The sequence below is a fragment of the Silene latifolia genome, chromosome 6 (genome assembly GCF_048544455.1).
Source record: "Silene latifolia isolate original U9 population chromosome 6, ASM4854445v1, whole genome shotgun sequence".
NCBI lineage: Eukaryota > Viridiplantae > Streptophyta > Magnoliopsida > Caryophyllales > Caryophyllaceae > Silene > Silene latifolia.
In genome coordinates this window covers 10,569,081-10,590,814 of record NC_133531.1, presented here as the reverse complement: position 1 = coordinate 10,590,814, position 21,734 = coordinate 10,569,081, and the positions used below count along the sequence as shown (strand labels likewise).

At 38.0% G+C, this 21,734-nt stretch overlaps 2 protein-coding genes across 5 annotated transcripts; one reads left to right on the top strand and one right to left on the bottom strand.

The window, feature by feature from the left end:
- The first annotated feature begins 4,115 nt into the window (after nucleotides 1-4,115).
- On the top strand, nucleotides 4,116-9,145 carry LOC141586297 (GDP-mannose transporter GONST5-like). Of its 2 annotated transcripts, none has more exons than XM_074407480.1 (5): nucleotides 4,116-4,619; nucleotides 6,169-6,418; nucleotides 6,515-6,722; nucleotides 7,946-8,177; nucleotides 8,753-9,145. In XM_074407480.1, the coding sequence occupies exons 1-5, from the start codon at nucleotides 4,512-4,514 to the stop codon at nucleotides 8,975-8,977; spliced, it is 1,023 nt and encodes a 340-aa protein (XP_074263581.1). In that variant the 5' UTR covers nucleotides 4,116-4,511; the 3' UTR covers nucleotides 8,978-9,145. The 2 variants fall into 2 exon arrangements, 1 of the variants encoding a protein (XP_074263581.1); XR_012519504.1 differs by having other exon boundaries at nucleotides 4,136-4,619; nucleotides 7,946-8,553; nucleotides 8,636-9,145.
- A 317-nt stretch (nucleotides 9,146-9,462) lies between these two features.
- On the bottom strand, nucleotides 9,463-20,841 carry LOC141586296 (uncharacterized). Of its 3 annotated transcripts, none has more exons than XM_074407478.1 (18): nucleotides 20,280-20,841; nucleotides 19,583-19,651; nucleotides 18,655-18,712; nucleotides 18,089-18,258; nucleotides 17,659-17,826; nucleotides 17,243-17,536; nucleotides 17,016-17,077; nucleotides 16,339-16,423; nucleotides 15,972-16,181; nucleotides 15,190-15,249; nucleotides 14,099-14,178; nucleotides 13,687-14,009; nucleotides 13,474-13,565; nucleotides 13,241-13,370; nucleotides 11,176-12,857; nucleotides 10,795-11,087; nucleotides 10,074-10,256; nucleotides 9,463-9,985 (listed from the first exon to the last, which is right to left on the bottom strand). In XM_074407478.1, the coding sequence occupies exons 1-18, from the start codon at nucleotides 20,595-20,597 to the stop codon at nucleotides 9,880-9,882; spliced, it is 4,383 nt and encodes a 1,460-aa protein (XP_074263579.1). In that variant the 5' UTR covers nucleotides 20,598-20,841; the 3' UTR covers nucleotides 9,463-9,879. The 3 variants fall into 3 exon arrangements, with proteins under 3 accessions (XP_074263579.1, XP_074263578.1, XP_074263580.1); XM_074407477.1 differs by having other exon boundaries at nucleotides 17,016-17,080; nucleotides 20,280-20,833; XM_074407479.1 differs by having other exon boundaries at nucleotides 10,074-10,247; nucleotides 17,016-17,080; nucleotides 20,280-20,833.
- Nucleotides 20,842-21,734: the final 893 nt, after the last annotated feature.

The following is a 21,734-nucleotide window of genomic DNA, read 5'->3' as shown; positions in this document are numbered from 1 at the left end:
ATTGTCATCATTAAGTGAATCAGTGAATGGCATAACACGGTTTAAGACTCCAAGGCACAATGATCTCAGTTGAGTTCGTGTGTGTGTGAAATCGTCTACTCATGAGTCATTACCAATTAATTAATGTAAGACTTTTGCGCATTGTCAAAAAAAAAAAAATTACTCGTATCAATGAGAATTGCATGCCACATAAACGGAAACAATCGGGATTGTCATTCCCAAAGTTCAAGTAAAGGTCAATCATACCTAACATTGCCGCAATTGTGAAGATTTGATGTTCAAGTTTTTCTTACAAAAAGCCTAAGCTTATTGCGTAATTGAGCACCTCCCATAATTTTCACGTGCTATTGTGCTAATGCAAAGTTGTCATTGGAGCTGCTCTTTAACATGTCCAATCCAATTGAACACTTCACACTAATTTCCATGTGTCTTTTGTTGAGGCGGGTGGATCGAATTGACATCTACTATACTCCCTCCCATCCAAACCAAAGGTAACATGGGAGGGAGCACAAGTTTTAAGAAAATGGAGAAAAAGTAAGGGTAATATTGGAATTAAAGTAGGACCACTTGTAGCTTAATTAAAGGAGGGCCACAAATATGATGGTATTTTCTGTAAATAATAAGGGTGTATGAGGGGTCTTTAGTCATGTTTTTTACCAAATAAGGAATGGGTAGTTTGGTTTGGATGGTACGAATAAGGTAAGTGTTACCTTTGGTTTGGATGGGAGGGAGTATTATAGTAGACATTTATAACAATTGGGGCAGTTTCCTTTTAGGTACCGACGATAATTTAATGGGTAGATTACTCCCAAGTTTGGCTTTTTCATTCGCAAGAGCCAAAAATCGTACATCTGAAGTCTGAACACTTGTTTAAGAGCTGAGAGCCCTTATTACTCGCACCAGCTAACTTTGGTATTTAGCAAATTCCTTAAATAACCTTCTTTGCAATAGGTGTGACTGTTGTATTATTGTAACGATCTATCCTATTTTAGTTTGTAATAGATTGATTTCGCTAACTACAAGTCTCGGTCTAGATTGAGTCTGTACATTTAAGAATACAAAATGTTTAATTCACTAACAAAAGTAATTATTATAAGCATTTAATCAAAGTCGACTTGAGGACCAACTTGAGCCATTCGGGTAGACCTGGCAAAACGGGTCACTTGGGTCGGGTACGGGTCGGGTCTGTTTGGGTCAAGTCATTTCGGGCCTGCCACATATTTCGGGTCGGGTTGGGTCGGATCGGGTCACTTTCGGGTTTCGGGTCATTTTCGGGTGACCTGTTGTCGGGTCGTTTTCGGGTATAGGCCATTTTGGGTCGGGTTGCTTTTGAGTGAATGGCTAAGCACTTAAGTTAATACTATTTTGATTACGAAATGCTATTTTGCAAATTTAACCATTTATTAGGGATTATTGTAACCAATGAAACTTTATTTTGATATATATAGTATTAATAGGAGTTAGTACTAGTCGTTTCGGGTCATTTTGGGTCACTTCAAGTCATTTGGATTAGGTAAGTTATGAGTCGGGTCTTTTCGGATTGGGTCACCTCGGGTCGGGTCAACATTGGGTCAGACAATATTCGGGTCGGGTCTGGGTCGGGTCGGGTCAATTCGGGTTTCGGGTCATATTCGGGTCAAGCAAGTTCGGGTCTTGGGTCAGCCTTTTCGGATCGGGTCATTCGGGTTAGACCCATTTTACCAGGTCTACATTCGGGTCATACTTCCGTCATTGAACAAATGAGATACATTGGTCCTATTTCGAAGAACTAGCTAGTTTTCTTTCCTTGAAAAGAAAAAAAAAAATCATTTTCTTGATGAGAATATTGCAAATGTAACTGTATATAAGAATTGGCTAGTCTTGACTCTTGAATCTTGATTGACAAAATCGGAATATTCAGCTGTTAGTGCTTCCACATCAACTATCTCAGTGACACATTCTCTCCTCAAAGTTGACTTGTCCAAATGCATGTCTACACTTTTAGTCTTTTACGCAATGCTACTACACAAAATCTCATTTGTGACGTCACGTATCCGTTACTTTGGAGTGACGGATACCATTTTCCCTCACAAATGACCCATATAGAGGAGAGAGGGAAGCACATAAGAGTGCCCCCACCTTGTCCCCCTATTCGTTTTGTGAGTGACATTATTCATCACTTGCTCCGACCCATTTTCAGCAAGATTTATTGATGCTACTAAACTACGGTCATTGTACATATAACAGAAAAATATGACCACTTTTTAATAAAATATACTTCTACATCAACTAAAATCAATGACTCATTAACAGTTTTATTACACCAGATATAATCAGGGGGTGTTTAAGGCTCTGGGCAATCACGGACGGCAGAATTGAACCTCCATTTTTTGCCATCGAATTTACAAGCTTTACGGATGAAATTCAATACAAACCTCGACGTATAATATACTTGTATATTCATATTTGGAGCCTCATTTTTTTTTATGTTACACCGGACCTTCATTTACTTTAAGACGCTCCTAAAGGAGTTGACAATGGTGCCTCGTGCTTTCCTCCAAAATTGGTCGGCCCAAGCACGGATATTGGGCTGGCAGTGTCGTGCCGTGCTTGTCCCACTCACCCCAACCCCCGTCGCGGCCCGCTTCTGGCATGCCCAATTTCGTGCTCGGGCCATGCCTGGTCCATGGGTTGTTCGTGCCTGACACGTGGCCGGCCCATGTGCCTTAAGTTTATTTTATTTTTTTTAAAAAAATTATTTTATAATTGCTGTATTTTTAGTACTTTTTGTTTAATAAATAATGAATTGTTATATATTTTCTCATATTCTAAATAATCTTCCCTATTTCATTTTTCGTCTATTCACAATATCTTCCCTATTTCTTTTTTTTGGTAAAGTTTTATGTTTATTTTAATCACCCCACCCTACAACAATACCCCACAATTCTTATACTTTATATATTTTAATCACCTCGCCCCATAACACTACCCACAATACCTTCCCTCTCTCTAATTACCTCATCTCACAACAATACTTTATGCTTATTTTAATCAAACCCCTTAAAGTTTGTGCCAATGCCGAATAGGGAAGATTATCCAGAATAGGAGGGAGTAGTTGTTTTATAATTGCTATAATTTTTAGTACATTCGCGCCAATTCCCGGGCCGTGCTGTGCCTGATTCGTGCCGGACCCACTCGTGCTTGGGCACGAAGATTTGAAGAAAATAGCGTCGGAGTCCGCCTCAAGCACGATCGTGTCGGGTCCGTGCTACCTCGTAGAACTCGCCATGCCATGTCGTGCCTTCCCCGGAGCCGTGCCATGTCGTGCCGCCCGCCAGCCCACAGCCTAAATTGCTACCCCCCAGACCTAGATATAATTATCTTCAAATCATACCATCAACTTTAATAATTCTAGACACACATATCTCAAACTCAAACTCTAATCACAAAAAAAGCAAACAAAAAACTAATCTTGTAAGTATTAGACTATTCACTAAAACTTGGGAGAGACGGTCTCTCACTAAGTTATTGAAAGATCAATTTTTCGTACCCTTTTATTTGTATTTCGTACTCCTTTTGTTGTTGATCGTAACATAGTAATTTCGTACCTATTTACATAATAAATGTACCCATTTTATCATTAATCATGATTTGTATCTATTTTATTACCTTTAGTACCACTTTTTCTTAAAATTGTATAATGGTTTCTCAATAAAGCTTATTAAAAGACCGTCTCTCAGGAGACCTACTCTAGACTATTAACATACCAAAATCATACCACCCACCTCATGTAGTCATGTGTCTTGGACTCTTGGTCTCTTGGACTAGTAAAACACAAATTCTCATTGAAGACATGACATATCCGTCACAAGCTGAAGACGGATATCATTTTACTTCACAATGTATTCACTTTTTCTCTCTCTGCAACACTATTCATGTGGTCCCCTTTCTCCACTAACCCATTTTGTTACCATTTTATCTCACAAAATATCCGTCACAAATGGTAACCCGTCACAAGGGAGACCAATTGCTAGTAAAAATTGTTACACATGAGAAAAGAACCTCCTTCTCTTCACCTTCACAATAACGCCCTTCCCCCAAACCCATTAAAATTTGTTTAATATAAATAATTAATTACTCAATTTTATTATTTAATTACTCATCTCCTCTCTCCCCCTTTGCCACCATCTTACTCTCCATGACACTCCCACCTTTATGTTTCTCCATATAAATTCATTCTTTTCATCTTTTTAACAAATCTTCCCTTCTTATTTTCATTTCTCACTCTCATTTCCATGGTGTGATTCAAACACCCACCTACTTAAAACTACAACACCCCCAAAATAATCACACATTCATCCAATTTTTCTTAATTTTTTTTAAAAAAATTCTCTCTTTTTAAGAGAGTGATTACCTTGTTGAATTGGGTTTTTGATTTTAAGAAGTGGGTTTGTTTTACTTTTTGGAAATAACTTTGATCTTAGTATAAAGTTTGGATCTTTTGTTTGATAATTTAGGAGTTTTAAGTTAATATGGATGAAGGCTTGTGTAATTGGGGTGTGTTTCGATCTCTTCTCGCAATTTTGCAATGGTGGGCTTTTAATGTTACTGTTATCATCATGAATAAATGGATCTTTCAGGTTATTTTTATTTAATTTCTTTGATATTATCTGAATTTTGTTATATTTTGTTCTTAATTTTGTTTTACATTTGTGTTCTGTTAATGATGTTCTGATTTGTGTTAAATTTTGTTTCTATTTAGTGATGAATTATTGTGTTTAATTTTGCTTATTTGAGCTGTTGTGGGTTAATCAATCAAATTTGTGTTACATTTTGTTGTTTTAATATATTATTAGGCGTTTTAAATAATGGTTAATTCGTAGAATTGAACAGTTTTGTGTTCATAAAAACTTTTTTTTGTTGGTGATGCGTTACTAATGATATATGCATCATAAAATTTCCATTTTTGTTTGATTTAATGCTCCAAATGAGCTTCTAATGTGTCTGTTGATGACCCATTAAATTGCCTGGCAATACCCCGAGCGAGGCTGGCTCAGCTGTCTGTAGAGGATACTCCTGTCTCTTGGTCACACCAAATAGTGTGTTAGTTGATCACCTCAACGCGTTTCATATTTGTGCTAGACTGACAATATGCGAGTTCCGTTTGGACTTAATTATTGTGCCAGTTTAGGCTTGTAATCAACATTTGAGCGTCTGTAATTTGAAATGTTAATTAAATTTTGTTTTGATATGTTATGCTTTGCGAAGGATATACATTCATTAATATCGGAATGAGGTTACTGCTTCATTTCAATCACAAGTCTGAGTATCATTCTTGGTGATAGTAACCTTGTAAGTAGCCCCTTGTGATTTTAGTATGGCATATGGTGTACTGGTACTAGTTAAGTAAAAAAGACATTCCAAGGGATCTAGATCAACTGGAGCTATATTGTGGTAAAGAATTACAAGTAGACGTTAGCTAGCATAATTGATATATTTTGTAAGGGTGGTATACTTGGGCTCAAAATCTTAACCGGTGAGCATCTTAATTGCTCTTGTAACTCCCTTGACGCTTGGTATTGTGGTATTTTCATAGAATGGTTAGGTCAGGACTCAGGACCATTCTATGCGAAGGGAATAATTCATAGGCAATTGGAAGGTGGACATACTCAATGCTTGTAGTATGGGTGCACTAGAGCAGCTAGAACTATCGTACTATTCTCTATAAAGGCATCATGGTGTGTACATGGGAGGTTTATGTCAGGATCATTGCTTAAAGGGTACAAGTAATAATCATTTAGGAAGTGGGCAAACTAATGCTTACATTAGGAGGGATACTAGAGCAACTGCTGGCTACAGGCTTGGAGACATTATGGGTTTTCACCAGAGAGTTTATCCGGATCATCGCCTTTTCAAGGCATAACATATATGTAGTACTCTGATGAGAAATTGACAAGCTCATGCTTATAGTAGTTTCGTTGATTAAAATGATTGGTGCCACATTTCTGTAAATATATTTGGATCATATAGATTTGTCCATAAGTCGCATTATATCTGTCATGGTCTTCCTGTGCATTATCCTGTATTTTCTCGATTTTCTCAGTGTTCGTAATTCTTGTAAATGTTATTTTGCAAGTTCGATGATCTAATATTATCATTTTTTTTTTGTACTGGACCTTGGTGGATCAGAAACTAGATTTCAAGTTCCCTCTTACCGTATCCTGCATTCACTTCATATGCTCCTCTATTGGAGCCTTTGTGGCAATTAAGATCCTGAAGATAAAACCATTGATAGCAGTTGATGCCGAGGGTCGTTGGAAAAGGATCTTCCCCATGTCAGTTGTGTTTTGCATCAACATTGTCTTGGGGAATGTGAGCTTACGCTACATACCGGTCTCCTTTATGCAGACTATTAAGTCATTTACACCTGCTACAACAGGTTAGTTGGGAACACTGTCTACAACTTTTTATTTATCAGCATTTGTGAAAAAACAAACAAACTATTTCTCGATGATGAAACATATATTTGGAACAGTTATTTTGCAGTGGTTGGTCTGGAGAAAGCAGTTCGACTGGAAAATCTGGGCTGCATTGGTCCCAATCGTTGGAGGGATTCTTCTGACTTCTATTACAGAGCTTAGCTTTAACATGTTTGGATTTTTAGCCGCATTATTTGGTTGTTTGGCTACTTCTACCAAAACTATTCTAGCTGAATCTCTTTTGCATGGATACAAATTTGATAGGTACCATCTCTTTCCTCATTCTTGATCGCCTTTCTTTACCTTCGGCCAGTTTGTTGAATTTTCGGCTTAAAGATTTCGTTTTGTTAGTAGTTTTTGTCCATTTGTTTTGGACATGATGGCCTTCTACTCAAATAACTGGAGGGATTACATTTGACTTAGATTTCTAAATATTTTATCTGAGAATAACATCTAACTGTCTTGTATGGCAGCAAAACATGACAACATTACTGTCATGATAGTTATCTAATTTATCCATCGTTATTAATTTTACGTAATTTATTTTCACAGTACACCTTTTACTCATTACAGTATTTTTGTCACCAAACTTTCCATTTGCATACCCCTCACTACAAAACTTCAAACCTAATTCTCTCTACCTTAATCCCATCCAACTTTCTTCTAATTCTTCAATGTTGAATGATTATTCTAGTATATAACAGGTATTTAATTCATTAATTCATTATTACTAATTAAATTGACTCTTTCTTAATTTTTTTTATCTTTTTTAATTAGAGTTTATGTTAAAATTAATTGGTGTCACCGTCGATATGGGTAGGCGTAGGCGGCGAGAAGGCCAGCAAAGATGATGATGATCACATGGCCGTTCGAGAAAGGCTTACATTTTATAAAAAAAAATAGCAGTCCTCATAGCAATGGCATACGTAGTACTGCAATTAACAGTAGTGCTCTATGTAGTCATGTTTACGCAGTACAAGAATTAATAACCCCCTCCCCAATTAAATAACCTATTCAGTCGACGAACCACGGCAACCACCTCCCCACAACGCCGACAATAATAGTCATTGGATGGTGAAGTTTAGAGGAGAATGGGTGTGTAAATTTAGAGATAATAGATTAGAGAGAAATTAGAGAGGGAAAATGGAAGGGGAAAATGAGAGGGGTATAATTGTCAACAATGTACTGCGATGAGTAAAATGTGTACTGCGGAAATCAGGACCCTAATTTTATTATGATTATAAATTTATAGGACTATGATCAAGGTTTGTTTTTAAATTTCAAGTGGGAATAGTGAGTCGTCCAAAATGGAAAAATGGTAAATTTGTAGACCTGGAGTGAGTATCAGCCAATTTCTTAGCGTGGTCCCTTTTCTTAGCGTGGTTCTGTCTATATCTTCACATTCCCGACATTTCCCGTTCGCCGGTCTGCTTTTGAGTTGGTAATTTGCATGAAACCTGATCCCAGTGCGTTCATTTTGTGTACAGCATTAATACAGTGTTCTACATGGCACCTTTTGCAACTTGTATATTAGCAGTACCGGCTTTGGTACTTGAGGGACCTGGAGTTATAGTATGGCTGAATACATACCCTTCCGTCTTCCATTCCTTAATCATCATCTTTGGCTCTGGAGTGTTGGCTTTCTGTCTCAATTTCTCCATCTTTTACGTCATTCATTCTACTACCGCTGTCACATTCAATGTCGCTGGAAATCTCAAGGTATACATTTACAGTTTATGGCTCTTGGAACTCTCAGTTGTTATCTTGCACTCGAATATACTTGCTTTTTTGGTAGAACCATTTGTTTTTTTTTTCTGTCCCGTAATTGGGAACCATAAGGCTAGTTTCCGTCCTGACATGTTTTGAACCCAATTATAACTTCTATCATCCCTCGATGATTTTACCCATTAAGCTAGCTGACATGTGCAAGTGCGCAACATTGTGCATAAACTTGACACACGTCACTCGGGTCAAGTCATTTTGGGTTTAAGTGTGTTTGTGTGTTTTATTGGGTAGTTTCCACATATGGGTTCGAGGCATGTAGAGGTCACTTCAGGTCAATTTTGCTCATTAAGGAACTATTTTCAAGACTTTGGTAGATTATTGGTAGTCTTGAGTGTCTTGTCTTGAGACTTGCCAAAGTCTTGTCTCAAGACTACCAGTAATTTTACCCTTAGTTCGCATACTGGTCTGGTAAGTTAGCAAGGTTTAATTGTGCATTGTAGACTTGTAGAGAAAATGAAACACCGTGATTCGAACTTTGTTAACATTTTTAACCCTTAACTCGTGTTCAGGTTGCAGTTGCTGTCCTAGTTTCATGGCTCATCTTCAAAAACCCAATATCGGGTTTAAATGCTCTAGGGTGTGGCATAACACTGATAGGATGCACTTTCTATGGCTATGTGAGGCACATGCTATCACAACAATCACAAGGAGGAACCCCAAGGACGCCTAGAACGCCTCGGAGTCGGACGGAGATGGTCCCCCTTGTACCTGAGAAGTTGGATGACAAGGTCTAACCCATTTTCCATGTGAGGCCCAGATGGCTGAAGACGGTTATCCTAGGATGCGGGTAGAAAGTGAGGACGATGATGATGATGGTTCGTGCTTGTGTAGACTAATGACATTCATATATTTGCGATAGGTGTTTTTTTTTACCCTCTATATACAACAATTTTAGTCTCAAATGATACGCTCGAAGGAACAATGAAAAGTATAGAAACCGGGGAGAGCGCTACAATAAACAAACAATATGCTAAGCAGAAATTTATTGGACTTGAGAGGGTTAAAGTAAATCATCATATCACTAAATCTCAGACAATTTCATGATAATCTTACATACACGGTCAATCGCGTCTTTTATTTAAGTCATTTCTAAACGTTTGATTAAAATATACCTTTCATGTATTTAACAAATGAATGGAAATGAAACAAGGAAGGAATATTTTCTCCTCTTCCGGATCAAGGTTACAGAGGACAAACAATGACGACCACCAACAAAATGTGTAAATAACAAAAATGCGACCAATTAATTAAATCTCTGACCAACTTGATTCATATGGAACTTATATTTATGGCTGCTAAGGACTAAAAATACATGAATCGATGAACAATTACATATTTCAACTATTTCTGAACACGAATGGCCTACTGCTATCCTGCTCTCCTTTAATCTCAGCACCTGTGCAGTTGTCTGAACACGAATCGAGTAATGTTGGCCTAATGCTATCTGACTTTCCTTCAATCTCGGCACCTGTGCAGTTGTGCAGTTGTCTGAACACTTTACCAACGGTGATTGCAAGGACTGACTGCTGAAATCAACAGTGCCACTTCATGAAACTTCACTTAGAAGTCAGTGAGCTATCTACATCAACCATCTTGTAATAAACATGGATAACTTGGCTACATCGCGATTTCAAAATTAGGTTGAAATCTTTCCGTATGAATAATACTCTTTCAACAATGAGATGTCATCTGGAGACAAGTCCAGTGCACCACTACTTAAATAGTTTTTAGTTGCACGTACTCTGCAATGCACAAAGGGAGCTCGGGTCAAATTTATTTATCTTTTTTCACTTTAAAATAGACAGATGAGCCAACAAGAAAAGTGCTAACCTTCTCCGTTTTGTCTTCTGAGCAGCTTCTGGTTCAGCCAAACGGGAAGCTTCTGATCTTGAAATGTGAGCCAAAGAAGAAAGGTAATCATGAAGTGCATTTCCTCTCGATGTAAGGTAAGATCTCGAGGGCGTAATCGACTGAACAATATTCGTAAGATGCGTCTCTCTTAATCTGCAGTTTCTGGTAAAAATGTATCTAATCAGCTTCTAAAGAATCTAATCAATGTAATAATCAGCTTTTCAAAAATGAACACTAGCAACCTAGTTCGCAAAGGAATACTGTTCCAGTACCAGCAATTCAGTTCGAGGATTGACCAATTGAACCCTTAACAATGCACAAGTGGACCAAACTATTTTTATTTTTTCCCTTGTCACATCACTTAGCCTCCTTTCTAGCAGTAGCATTCTATACGATATTCAAGAGAAGGCCGTGTTCTTTTTTCCTTTTTCTCTTGTGGGTGGGTGGGTGGGGATGTAAAGGGAGCCACAACCCACAAGGGCGGATTTGATACTGATGCGTTTCAAACCATAGGACATGCGTATCACCTCCCAGTGACGAGCTAAGCTAGCTGATATCGGCGGTCTATGTTCTTAATAGGCAGTTTTTCATCAAATTGAAGCCTTTAATAAAAAAAAATGCTATATAACATGAGCTCTGCTAAAAGCATATATGAAATGTACAGATACAAATTATTAAAGCAGAGAGTTTGAGGCCGGACCTTGTACTTGAGCTTTCAGCTGGTCGAGCTTCTAGTGTTGGTGAGACTTGATTCTTGCTTCTATTTAATCTCAGTAGCTTCCCCAACGTTGCTGAATTATTAATTGAAGTAAGCAACTCCCAGTTGAGATGGAGTGTATAGTCTGCACCCATCTTCAGTTGCAGTGCATTGATATCCTTCGCATACAAGTAATACCCATGTTCTGCAATTACTGACGCCATTTGAACTTGCTGATCATGCCACCCAAAGGTGAAAGTTTCCTCGCTGAAACATATGTCCTCATTATATGAATCCTGCTCACCTTAATAGCATCAGTGATCAAAACATCAACGCAATATACGGGAAAAGAAAAACAAATTGAAACAACTTTTTAAATCTTACATTGATTACTGACTCACAGTCATGGAGCAACAAATCACCCTCTGAAATGAGATTGCTGACCCCAAAAGCAATGTCTAGCATTTGCAACGCATTTTCATGTTCAGAGATATAACGTTGTCTTAAATCTGCAAGTTTGAGTTCATTCCATCTATCCTGCACTGGAAATTTTAATTCCGATCGGGAGATACGAAGACGCTTGGGTTTCTTACAAAAGTCCATGCGACTACACTCATCCATAACCTGACAGCCAGAAGTACTGGCTATAAGATGTTCACTATCGCTTTGAGAATCATCTATATCCTCATTCTGTACGTTCAAATTTATGTCAATGCCAGTTCGCTCAATTTCCGGAACGTCTGGCATCCGAATAGATGTGTCAACATCGGCAGTAGTCAATGGTGATACAATGTCCATTTCCTTTCCCGCCTGAATTTCCATTCCATCATTCACTTCAGTCTCCGGAACAAATGTTGAATCGGGTACACAGGACACGTCAATTGACCAGCACGGATCTATCATGTACTTGACATTTGTTGCATCCGAACATTGATACTGTTGCTCCTCTGATTTTGCCTCAAAAAACTTAAGACCCTTCCCACCCAAAGGGCTCATAGAGTTGCTGTTGCCATCTGGCTGAAAGCCAGTAAAATTGGTATTACTCGTCTTCAGAGATTGATGGATGACGCTTTCTGTTTCTGTACGGTCAATTTGTTTTGTAGAGACACCTGGCATCAGACAAAGAGTATGGTTGCTATAATCACTTCCTGAATGGTTGGGTTGGTCAGTTTGATTCTTAGCAGTACCCATGGTAAGAATTTCCTCATGAACATGAGGCGCTGTTGGAAATTGGCTCACGCTCACTTCCATCAGTGTCTCATGGGTCTGTGAGAACTCTCCATTGAACTGGTTAAAGGAGTCCCTTGGTTCCTCACAATAGCTGTGGTTCAAATCTAACAATTGTCGACAATGATCCTTAATTTCTGGGAAATTAGCCTCCGTAGAACGAACAAAAAAGTCAGTTTGTTTGTTACAAGAGTTACCCACAGCCAAAGAGTTGATATGATTAGCATTAGATGCTGCTGAGAAATGATGCCGGGTTTCTTCTACATCTGCTGTTCCATAGTTAAGTATACGGTCGCCAAATTTATTTGGCATGCCCTCAAAAACCGGACTAGTGTCGGGAAAGTTATTATTAACTGCAGGTAATAAATTATGGTTAATTTGAAGAGAGAAACCATTTGATACTGCTGGTTTTTCATGACTCGGAAATTCCTCTTCCGAATCTGAGAACACAATATCCAATTTTCTTCGGGTATTGCGCCGTGTGAAAGCAATCGGAGAGCCTGAGCAGTTGGAGAACTCAGACAAGCTGCTAAAAGCTATATTATCGTCATCTACGTGTAAGAAGCAGTTTGCCCTTATAATTGCCTCCTTTTTAGCTTCAATGATGCCTGCTTCACCATCATCAATATCTAATTTATCCTGCTTAATACCCTCATCTTCCACAAGCTTGTCCAACAAGGATTGATCTTTTTCCACTTTGCAGAGCAAATTGGCAATCTCTGCTTCAATAAATTCAGATAGAGAGGAAGGTAAACCCCAAGGAATCAGTTTTGGCAGTGTATAATGCATGGCTGCAAGACTGAGAATCGATGGACTATGCATACTCTGCTTTTTCCCATCTGAACAAATAATGATAATTGTCAATGAGATATTCAAATTTCAGATAAGAGACAGGATGCAAATGCACCTTTCAGATCAAGCTTACTGATCAATAGACATGAACACAGAACATGGAAAGTAAGAGAATCACTATCATGCAACTAGTATAGCAAACAGCCGCTTCTGGGAAAAATCAAGTGAATTTCAGAGGCACCGATGATTACTTACGATAGAACACAACTAAAAGTAGCATTGCTAGTAATGAACCACAACAGACAGTATTTGGCAGTACTCTGATCACAGCTAACGAAGTCTTCAGGTTATGGGATATCAAGGACCAGTAAAATATAACAATGATGACAGCCGATTATAAGGGAAAAGAGGAACACTGAATCTCTCTGACCTTTGATGCACCCTTTTCTCTGACACCAAAATTGAAGAAGCATCAAACTTTTACGAATGTCACCACCACAAAAATCAATGCATCGTTCAATTAGATGAGGATGTACATTGGCATTTTCAGCAGTACAAACCTGCATTAAATGACATCCAAGATGAAGAGCGCAATATCGAAACTATAACACGAAATAATGAAGAGGGAGCCCTTGCAAGAATAATGACAAATAAATCACTTACCAAACATATATGATGGACCAGTTCCTTCAATGATGGAAATCTGAAAGAAATTTCTTCCCTGTCTAAATTGTTTGGCAGTTCAGGATTTTCACCTGAAAATAATTCATCAAGACTAAGTTTTGACAAGAATCAAATTCAATAACACACTGATATAGTATGTTCACAACTTTTAGGATGAGAAACAGGGGATTAATCAACAAAATAATTTCTTACTGTTACTGGTCAAAACCATGGGTCTCCTTCCTGTATCAGCAAGTTGTTGAATTGTGGATATGAACCCACGATCCTCACATAAAGTGGCATCCACGTCTTCAAAGAGTAATAGGGTTTTAATTTCATCCTGATCAGTAGAAAGTCTACCATCACCATTGGTTTGGATTCCCGCTCCAATGACAGACTCCTCTTCTGACAGTGATATCACTTCCACAGCATCTTCATTCAAATCAAGAGCTTGTACTTCATGTCCAAGCATAGATGAAGACTTGAAATCGAGCTTCCTCTGAGAACCCTGAGAACCCATCGGAGTTTCCTGTGATCTGGGAAAATATAGATGGTTGATTGTTAGTTTTAGGGGACTAAGTTGGTTTAATATGACTAGTCAAAAAACTTGGCATCTAAGACAGACCGCTTGAGCCAATGCAACCCTACCGCCTCCCCAAATTTCTGTTTAAGGATAGCTCCACTTCTCCAGTCTGATGCATTCACCTTGAAAAGAGAAGAAAAATACATAAACTTATTGAGAAATCAAATACTTTAATTTAAAATACTTACGGCAACTAGTAACAACCCACGCTGGACCCAGCCATTATCAGGGTGTGGACGCAATCAAATGTATGCAATCTTTCCCATACCAGATGCTGTATTCTATGAGATTATGAAATAACCTAGCCTAGACTAAAAAATCAGGCAGGAAATTTTTCACATTAATTAACATATCCTGCAAACAAGAGGTTTGGCAAAATAGAGGACAGTGGCTAGGCAAAGCAAGTGAACAAGCTATTTGGGAACTGGTGAGCACCTTGAGACCACGGCAAAATGCTTTTGCACAACAACACATCGACTAACTCATGCTACTGACAAGTCAAAACTCGAGAAAAAAGCAGAGTTTTACATAGAAATTGTTTCCTCGACACTCACATCAGTCATCACCATCCGCATAAACAAACTTTCAAACAATTATAGCTAACATTTATTGTGATCTTAGTTAAATGGTTCAAGTAAAGACAACAAGGCACTGTCACGTATCTAGAAGTAGCAAAGTGCTTGAATAGTTCAAGTGAAAACAACGAGGCACTGTCACATATCTGGCAGTATCAAATGCTTCTATTCGATAGAATTTATTCAAAACATCAAGTAATACAATAATATAAAAGAAAAAGACATGGCAATATGAGATCTTAACTAATGCTTCAAAGTGAATATGGTTGAGGGTTGAGAGTAGACTACTAATCAGGGTTAGTGAACATAGAAAGATAACATCTTGAAATGCTAAAATGTTATTTTAGTTCTCTACATAAAAGGATTTCTACAATAGGAGCCTTTGTATGAGCTTGAGCAGCATATACCTGAGTGGCTGAGTGGCTATCTCATAAATTTCAGAAACAAAAAGCTCAACTGAGATGATAAATATTTTCTTCAATGCGCATAAAATAGAGCAGAGATGCTTATTTTTAAATTTGAAGAGATGAAGTTGTGACATGACAAGCATCTTCTTACCTCAATGACTTCAAAACCTTGCTCCTTTGCACAAGCATATATGGCCGCAGACTTTCCACTCTGCATGTACAATAAAAGAATTAACTATAAACTGGAAAATCATGTGCACTTTATGTATACAACAACATTACCCCAGTGCCTCAATGGCTCCCGCAAATTGCGGGGTAAGGGGGGGTCGGATGTATGTTGCAAAAAATCATGTGCACTTTATGTATGTTGCAAAAAAAAAAAAAAAAATTGTACTTAAATTTGATGAAAATTAGAAACCAAAAGAGGAATGGATTTTTAGAATCAGTATGCTTCTAAAAATGCCATTTCATAGAAAAGAAAGCATAGTGCATCTGGGACTGAAATTTCAAAGTTTCACAGATTAATAAAACTCGAATAGGAGTTCTATAGTTTAAACTAATGCAGGACCTACGTGATGCTTTTGAAGTGTCCATTAATTTAAATTGTCCAAGCAGTCGAAAAGGAATAGAGACAGAGACACTCTGAGAACCGAGTAGTTCGAACATTGAAGCCAAAACTGACAAAGAGGTCAAAGCACAGCTGCAATACACATCCTATGTATTTTGATTTTTTTTTTTTTTTTTTTTTTTTTTTTTTTGTTAAGCTGTTACATTTACCATCATTGTAATAGGCTTATTGGAATATTGGATACCTATGGGAACAGCGATTGAACTTGCGCAACGAGGTCAAAAAGAAATTGACAATTAACATGGATTTCAATGCCTAGAACTTTACTAAAGCACTCAAAAAGGTCAAGAGGAGGAGGAACATACCCCAACAGGACCTGAAACCAAAAGAACATTTTTCAAACTCGATTGCTCATCACCATTTTCTGGATCCGAAGCACTATCATCTGAGTCATACTCATCATCTACCACAAAGCTGTCAGAATTGCAGGACTTTTTCCTGACTTTAAAATCTTCTGCATGCCAAAGTCGTAGCCAGTCGTTTATAAACTTGACTGCTTCACCATTTCCACAAACCTGCCCAAGTTACTGAGAATAAAAAAGATTTCTTTCCGTGCAATAAATATGGGATGGAAATAACTATGCAAAGAAACAGGCTATTCCACAATGGGAACGGCAACAATTTTATTACATATATAATAAAATACAGAAACATTTGGTTTAGATTCCAGACCTCTGATGCTTTTTCAGGCTGATACTTCTTTGTCCATAGGCTATTCTCAGGCTGATTAGCACGATTGAGATAATGTGACATCATACTGCACGTAAAATAAATTAGTTACAGTTTGCTCTAAGGGAATATCCTTGAATCCGAACAGTGCAATGCCAGAGAAGACTAGTCAATTTAAAAGCAACAGCACTCTGCTACATTACAATCAAGTCAGATGAAATCAACTGGGACTTGGGATAACTGAAGGTCTGAAGCTAAATGCAGCAAGCTTAACAGTAAGGTTCAGTGAAAAACAAATCAGGCGACAAAATGAACATGCAGAAAAAAAGATGCACTTCGTTGTGTCTGAGCACTGATCCCCGAAGATTCAACGGCTTCTAGCATTGCTACCTCGGTTCTATCTTGCTGGTTCACTTTTTTTCTAAAGCATGTCTACTATTATTGCTACTTCTGACTGATAATTCCAACTTTACTGTTGAAAGGTTACTCCATAAACTCCTTCACAATAAGTACCTTGAAAGAGCCTCACTAACAGTCTCCACTTTCTGGGAGTGATTCTTTTTATATTTAGGCTCTCAGCCAAACGGAAATTCGTTGTTTTGTTCAGTCAGATGACATTATACCGGAAAAACAAGAATAGGAAACTGCATATCTGCTAAAAGGAAAGAACTACCACCCACCTATCCTGTAGAAGATTTTGCAGTTCAAGATCTGAGTTGTGCTCATCGCTGTCACCAAATTCCTGCTAGAATATCAATAATTAATGAAAGCAGTATGCAAAGCACAAACCTAGCACGAGTTCTTAACAAAAACAAAGCTTTGTTCCTGAAAACCAAGAATTCTTAAAGCAACGAAATGTTTTTATTGTCGACAAAGCCTCAGATGTTACAATTATGAGTAGCCTCACCCTTTCTAAATTCTGCAGCAGATCAATTGGTGCTCCTTCATCATCTACCACCACTGAGGACACGGGTCTTGTTATCACTGAAGTATGCTCATGTGTATCATAAAATTGGCTAGAAGAGACATCTTTGCAAAGCAGTGATATTCCACAAGGATTTGAAGCAATGCCAGCATCAGGATTTAGTGAAACATAAGTGCCTTCAAGGGAAGGCGTCTTTGATGCTTGACTGGCAAAATCCTTGCTGAAGGGCCCATCGAAAAAGGTCCAGCTGCTCCAATCATGGAAATCCACATTATCCTGTGAAGACAAATGTTACAAAGACAGAAGGTCTTAATGCACTATAGTAGCGTACAGTTAAGTCAAGGAATTTGGAAACAGAAGCTCGAGAAACGGAGTATGAAGTCATGGCACTTTCATACCTTATCATCTTCAAACACGTGAATGGGATTAAACTCAGCACGTCTCTCCTTCCGCTTATCCAAACACTCCTCACTCTCAAGCTCAATTATCTCCTGATCTTTCTTCCCTGCTTTAAATGAAGAGAAGAATGGGTGTATCTGTTTTCCGGCAAATATACGTGAATTCTCCTGAAAAGAAGCAACAGGTCTAACCATTCATTGAATAATCAAATTATTAAAATAATGACATAAAAATTTAAAAAAAAAAAAAACTCATGATTCTCAATTCTCGATGACCAAACTTAAGCCTGGCAACAGGCAATGCATCAAACAGACGAGAGAAGCTTTTGGGGGCATCGATGAAGCACGAGCAACCAGTCTTAGCCAACTGTAGCCATAAAATCATCAAAGTCAAACTAGAACATAAGAGTGGAGGCATGTAAAAACAAACCTCGGCTGTTTTTTTGGCCTCCTGCCACAGATCAGGAACAACTTGTGGAACTTGCTGGGTGGATACTTGACGAGTTGGTGTTTTAGTAGGTGTCTTTTTGTTGCTACTAGTCCTTCCTCTTCTTGCAGGGGTGCGTTGCTTCTCTTTCAGCTTTTGTGGGGTTCCATCATCTGCAGCAAATAATGAAAATTTACAAATAAAGCCATTGCCAAAGCCCAAGTCACAGACTAGCAGGAGATAAGGATCACTAAATTTTTGCTACAAGAAGGTCAGAGTGGTTCATATGAATGCTGATTTGCCCCTGAAAACTAGGGAGTGCATCTAACTTCTTGCCGTGGGGGAAATTAAGGAAAGGCAATGGGCAGACAACATCTTGCTGTTCAACAAATTCAACTACCACTGCCACGGATTATCACAGTTCCCCTGCAATACTTGATCACTTCACATCCTACATTGCTATATAAAACCAAGTTTTTTTCTTTTCTAGTCCCCGAATGGTGTCAGTTGTGACACTAGATAGAGCTACAATGTCACGTGTAACAAAGTGTTTCCAATTTAAAGCTCACCTGGAGACTCAGTATCATCAATAGACACCGGACAATCCTCTTTTCCACCATCAACAACCTGACGGAGGATTAAAAGCATTAGTACATATCAGCCGTATTCACATTTGGGTTCAACCCATGTCCAACAGAGAATGTAAGCGTTTACAGAATTACAGCTTAAATAAATATAGTCCAGTAAAAAAAACATGATATGGCATGTGTTAGATTGACAATGCTTTCTATCAAACCACAACGATCGACGGAGGCAAGAAGAGTAATGGCAAAGGCTGAAGGCTTTTTATCGACCCTCTACCGATTATGAAGCTATCCTAGCGACTTGCAATCATCCAATTGAAGCTAATAACTGTTACATCAACAACAGTATGGAGAACATTCCCCAATTTCTCATGCTTTTAAATGTTAGTATGTTACATCAACAGTAACAACGTGTCAACATTCCCCAATATTCTAGCCTTCTCTTTTCGACTTTCTCCTCTCACAAATAACAACATTACCCTAGTGTCTCAATCCCTCCAGCAGATTGTGGGGTAAGGGGGGTCGGATGTATGCAGTCTTACCCTTGTGTTAGCAACACAAAGAGTGTTTTTGAATGACCCAAGATGACACAAATCTATAATATAACATTAGTCTTGCCCACTTGCTACCAATTAACGATGGCAAATTACGTTGTATTATAATGCTACATTAGAGAAGGTAGGAGAGAATGTCAAAAAGAGAGAGTTTGTAGTATTGCTCCCCACTTTCTCAAAGACAAGAAAAAACGGTCGAAATGTTGCCTAATTTAAGAAACATTGTAATTTCTAGCAAACACAATATAAACAAATCAAACAACAATAACAAGTCAATAAAACTAGGGTAAATTAAAGATAACAAACAACAAAACTCAGCTCAAATAACACAAATTCAACTTAAACCCCAACTATGATACCTTCTTAGATCGTCGTTTCTGAGGAGTAGAATTAAGCACCGGACCATCCTCTTTCCCGCCTTCACTAACCTGATGGAGAATTAAGTGTTAGTATATATCAGCAGGGACCAGGGCGCAGCATTCCCAATTGGGATTTAAACCATGTCATACTGATAAGGTAAGCCTTGATAGCTTGAATCAAATTAACTCAGCGAAAACAATACACAGCATGCATAAAAGTAACAACGCTTTCTATCAGACCACCCAGCCCTTACAAAAAAGGCAGGTGAACACTACAATCGACAGAGACGAGAAGAGTAATGGCAAAGGCCAAATAACTTTTAAGTGATCCTCCCACCGACTATGCAGCAGGATTATTCTTTTTGCTGATAGGGAAGCCTTTTCTTCGGACCACAATACGGGGACTCCCCATCATCCAATTGAGGCTATATCCCCAATTTCTCAAGCTATTAGCTGTTACATACTTACATCAACAATAACAACATACCCCCAATTTCTTCAAACCCTAAGTACACAGGCAGTAATCAATGAAGCAAAACGGGTCAAAAACTAGCCCAATTCAAGTTGAATTTCCTCAAACACATCACAAACCAATCAAACAACAAAAAATCAATAAAATTAGGTCAAATTAAACATAACAAAACAACAAAATTCAGCTCAATTACCACTAATTCAACTCAAACCCTAACCAAAGTACCTTCTTCGATCTTCGTTTTTGAGGCGTAGAATTAAGCTTAGGTTTCCCTCGCTTTTTCTTCCCACCTTGACTTCCACAACACTCAACAACATCATCATCATCATCGACATTGACAACATTATCAACAACCTTAATTTCCTCGACCTTTTTCACCTCGTTTTTAACGGAATTGTCGGATTTGTTGCCGTGAGGTTTAAGCGGGAAAAGCGTAGATTGAATGAATCGTTTGCGAGGTACTTTCTGATCCGGAGATCGGAGATCGACGCCATTGTTGTTGATTGTTGCTTGATTAATTGATTCGTCAGCTGGCTTATCCATCAATTTTGGGGATTTAGGGTTTTGGAGAAATTGGGGATTTTGTTTATTGTTTTATGTTTATGTTATTTTTTTAAAGAGCGTTTAGGTGTGTGAGTGATGGAGGGAATTAAACGTTTGTTCCCGCGCAATTTTTTGGCCATCGGAATATTGGCATGGTAAGTCGGAAAGACGGGAAGTGTTTAGGGGTATTAGTTTTGGGTAAGTTGGTGAAAAATCTTTAATTTAGGAAAAATAGTATCGGACCCTTGCAAATTATACGAGTTTACTTTAAAATATTAGTATCGGTGTCCGACCTTGTCCGGTCGTCCGAGCTACCTCTGTTTAGCATTTATAGTTGCATAACTCATAAATTTATCATTAATATATTTTTCTATGACCTAACTTAAAATTACGATAAAAATAAAGGATTATTTCATAACAATAAGTCATCCTATCGGTGGTTTGCATTAATTTACTTCATCCTATCAATAATCTCAATTAAATCCAACATATGCATCATACCTTCTAATAACGAACTCACTTAAATTGATTACCAGTTTCATCATGTTATCCCCTTCCTCTTTATTTAAGTGTTCTATTTTTTTTCTTTTTACTGAACATCTCCGCATTCCTCTACAACGGTCAATTCTCCTTCTCTTTCTCTGCTAATTTCTTCTCTCTTCTCCTTTATCCTTTCTCCCTACGTGTTCTTTTTATTCTTCTTCTCTAATTTTTCCCAAATTGATGGGGAAAAACTCTTATGCATCCTCATGTAATTCATGGGGTTCAAAACTCGAAAACAAGGTTTTGAGTAAACACAATATTGGGGCAGTGTTGAAGCTAGCGAATAAGGGATAAAATGCAGGTAAATGGTTCTATGATTGTTCACTTTGGCCGATATGTTAATTGATTTCATTAATTTTTTATGTTAATTGAATTTGAGTATATCTTAATTAATCCAATTTCTTATCTTAATTGAATTGTAGAACAATCATTGTGGGTTTTCAAATTGGCGGATGTGTGTACAAAAAATGAAGATTTAGAGAAGAAGATGTTGGTAGAGAAATTGAAGAAGATGGAGATGAAGAATGTGCAATTGGAGACGGTTGTGGTTGAAGCGTTGAACTAAATTATGAAATTAAGAAGCATAGGAGAAGC

Bases quoted from the DNA above. Each gene is read 5' to 3' on its own strand.
- LOC141586297 (XM_074407480.1), top strand. From the start codon at position 4,512: ATGGATGAAGGCTTGTGTAATTGGGGTGTGTTTCGATCTCTTCTCGCA. The intron at 6,723-7,945 runs GTACCATCTCTT...TTTTGTGTACAG, and splicing joins CATGGATACAAATTTGATAG to CATTAATACAGTGTTCTACA. The intron at 8,178-8,752 runs GTATACATTTAC...ACTCGTGTTCAG, and splicing joins ATGTCGCTGGAAATCTCAAG to GTTGCAGTTGCTGTCCTAGT.
- LOC141586296 (XM_074407477.1), bottom strand. From the start codon at position 20,597: ATGGATAAGCCAGCTGACGAATCAATTAATCAAGCAACAATCAACAAC. The intron at 19,652-20,279 runs GTACTTTGGTTA...ATTCTCCATCAG, and splicing joins AAAAACGAAGATCGAAGAAG to GTTAGTGAAGGCGGGAAAGA. The intron at 12,858-13,240 runs GTCAGAGAGATT...TTATTTGTTCAG, and splicing joins GAGAAAAGGGTGCATCAAAG to ATGGGAAAAAGCAGAGTATG.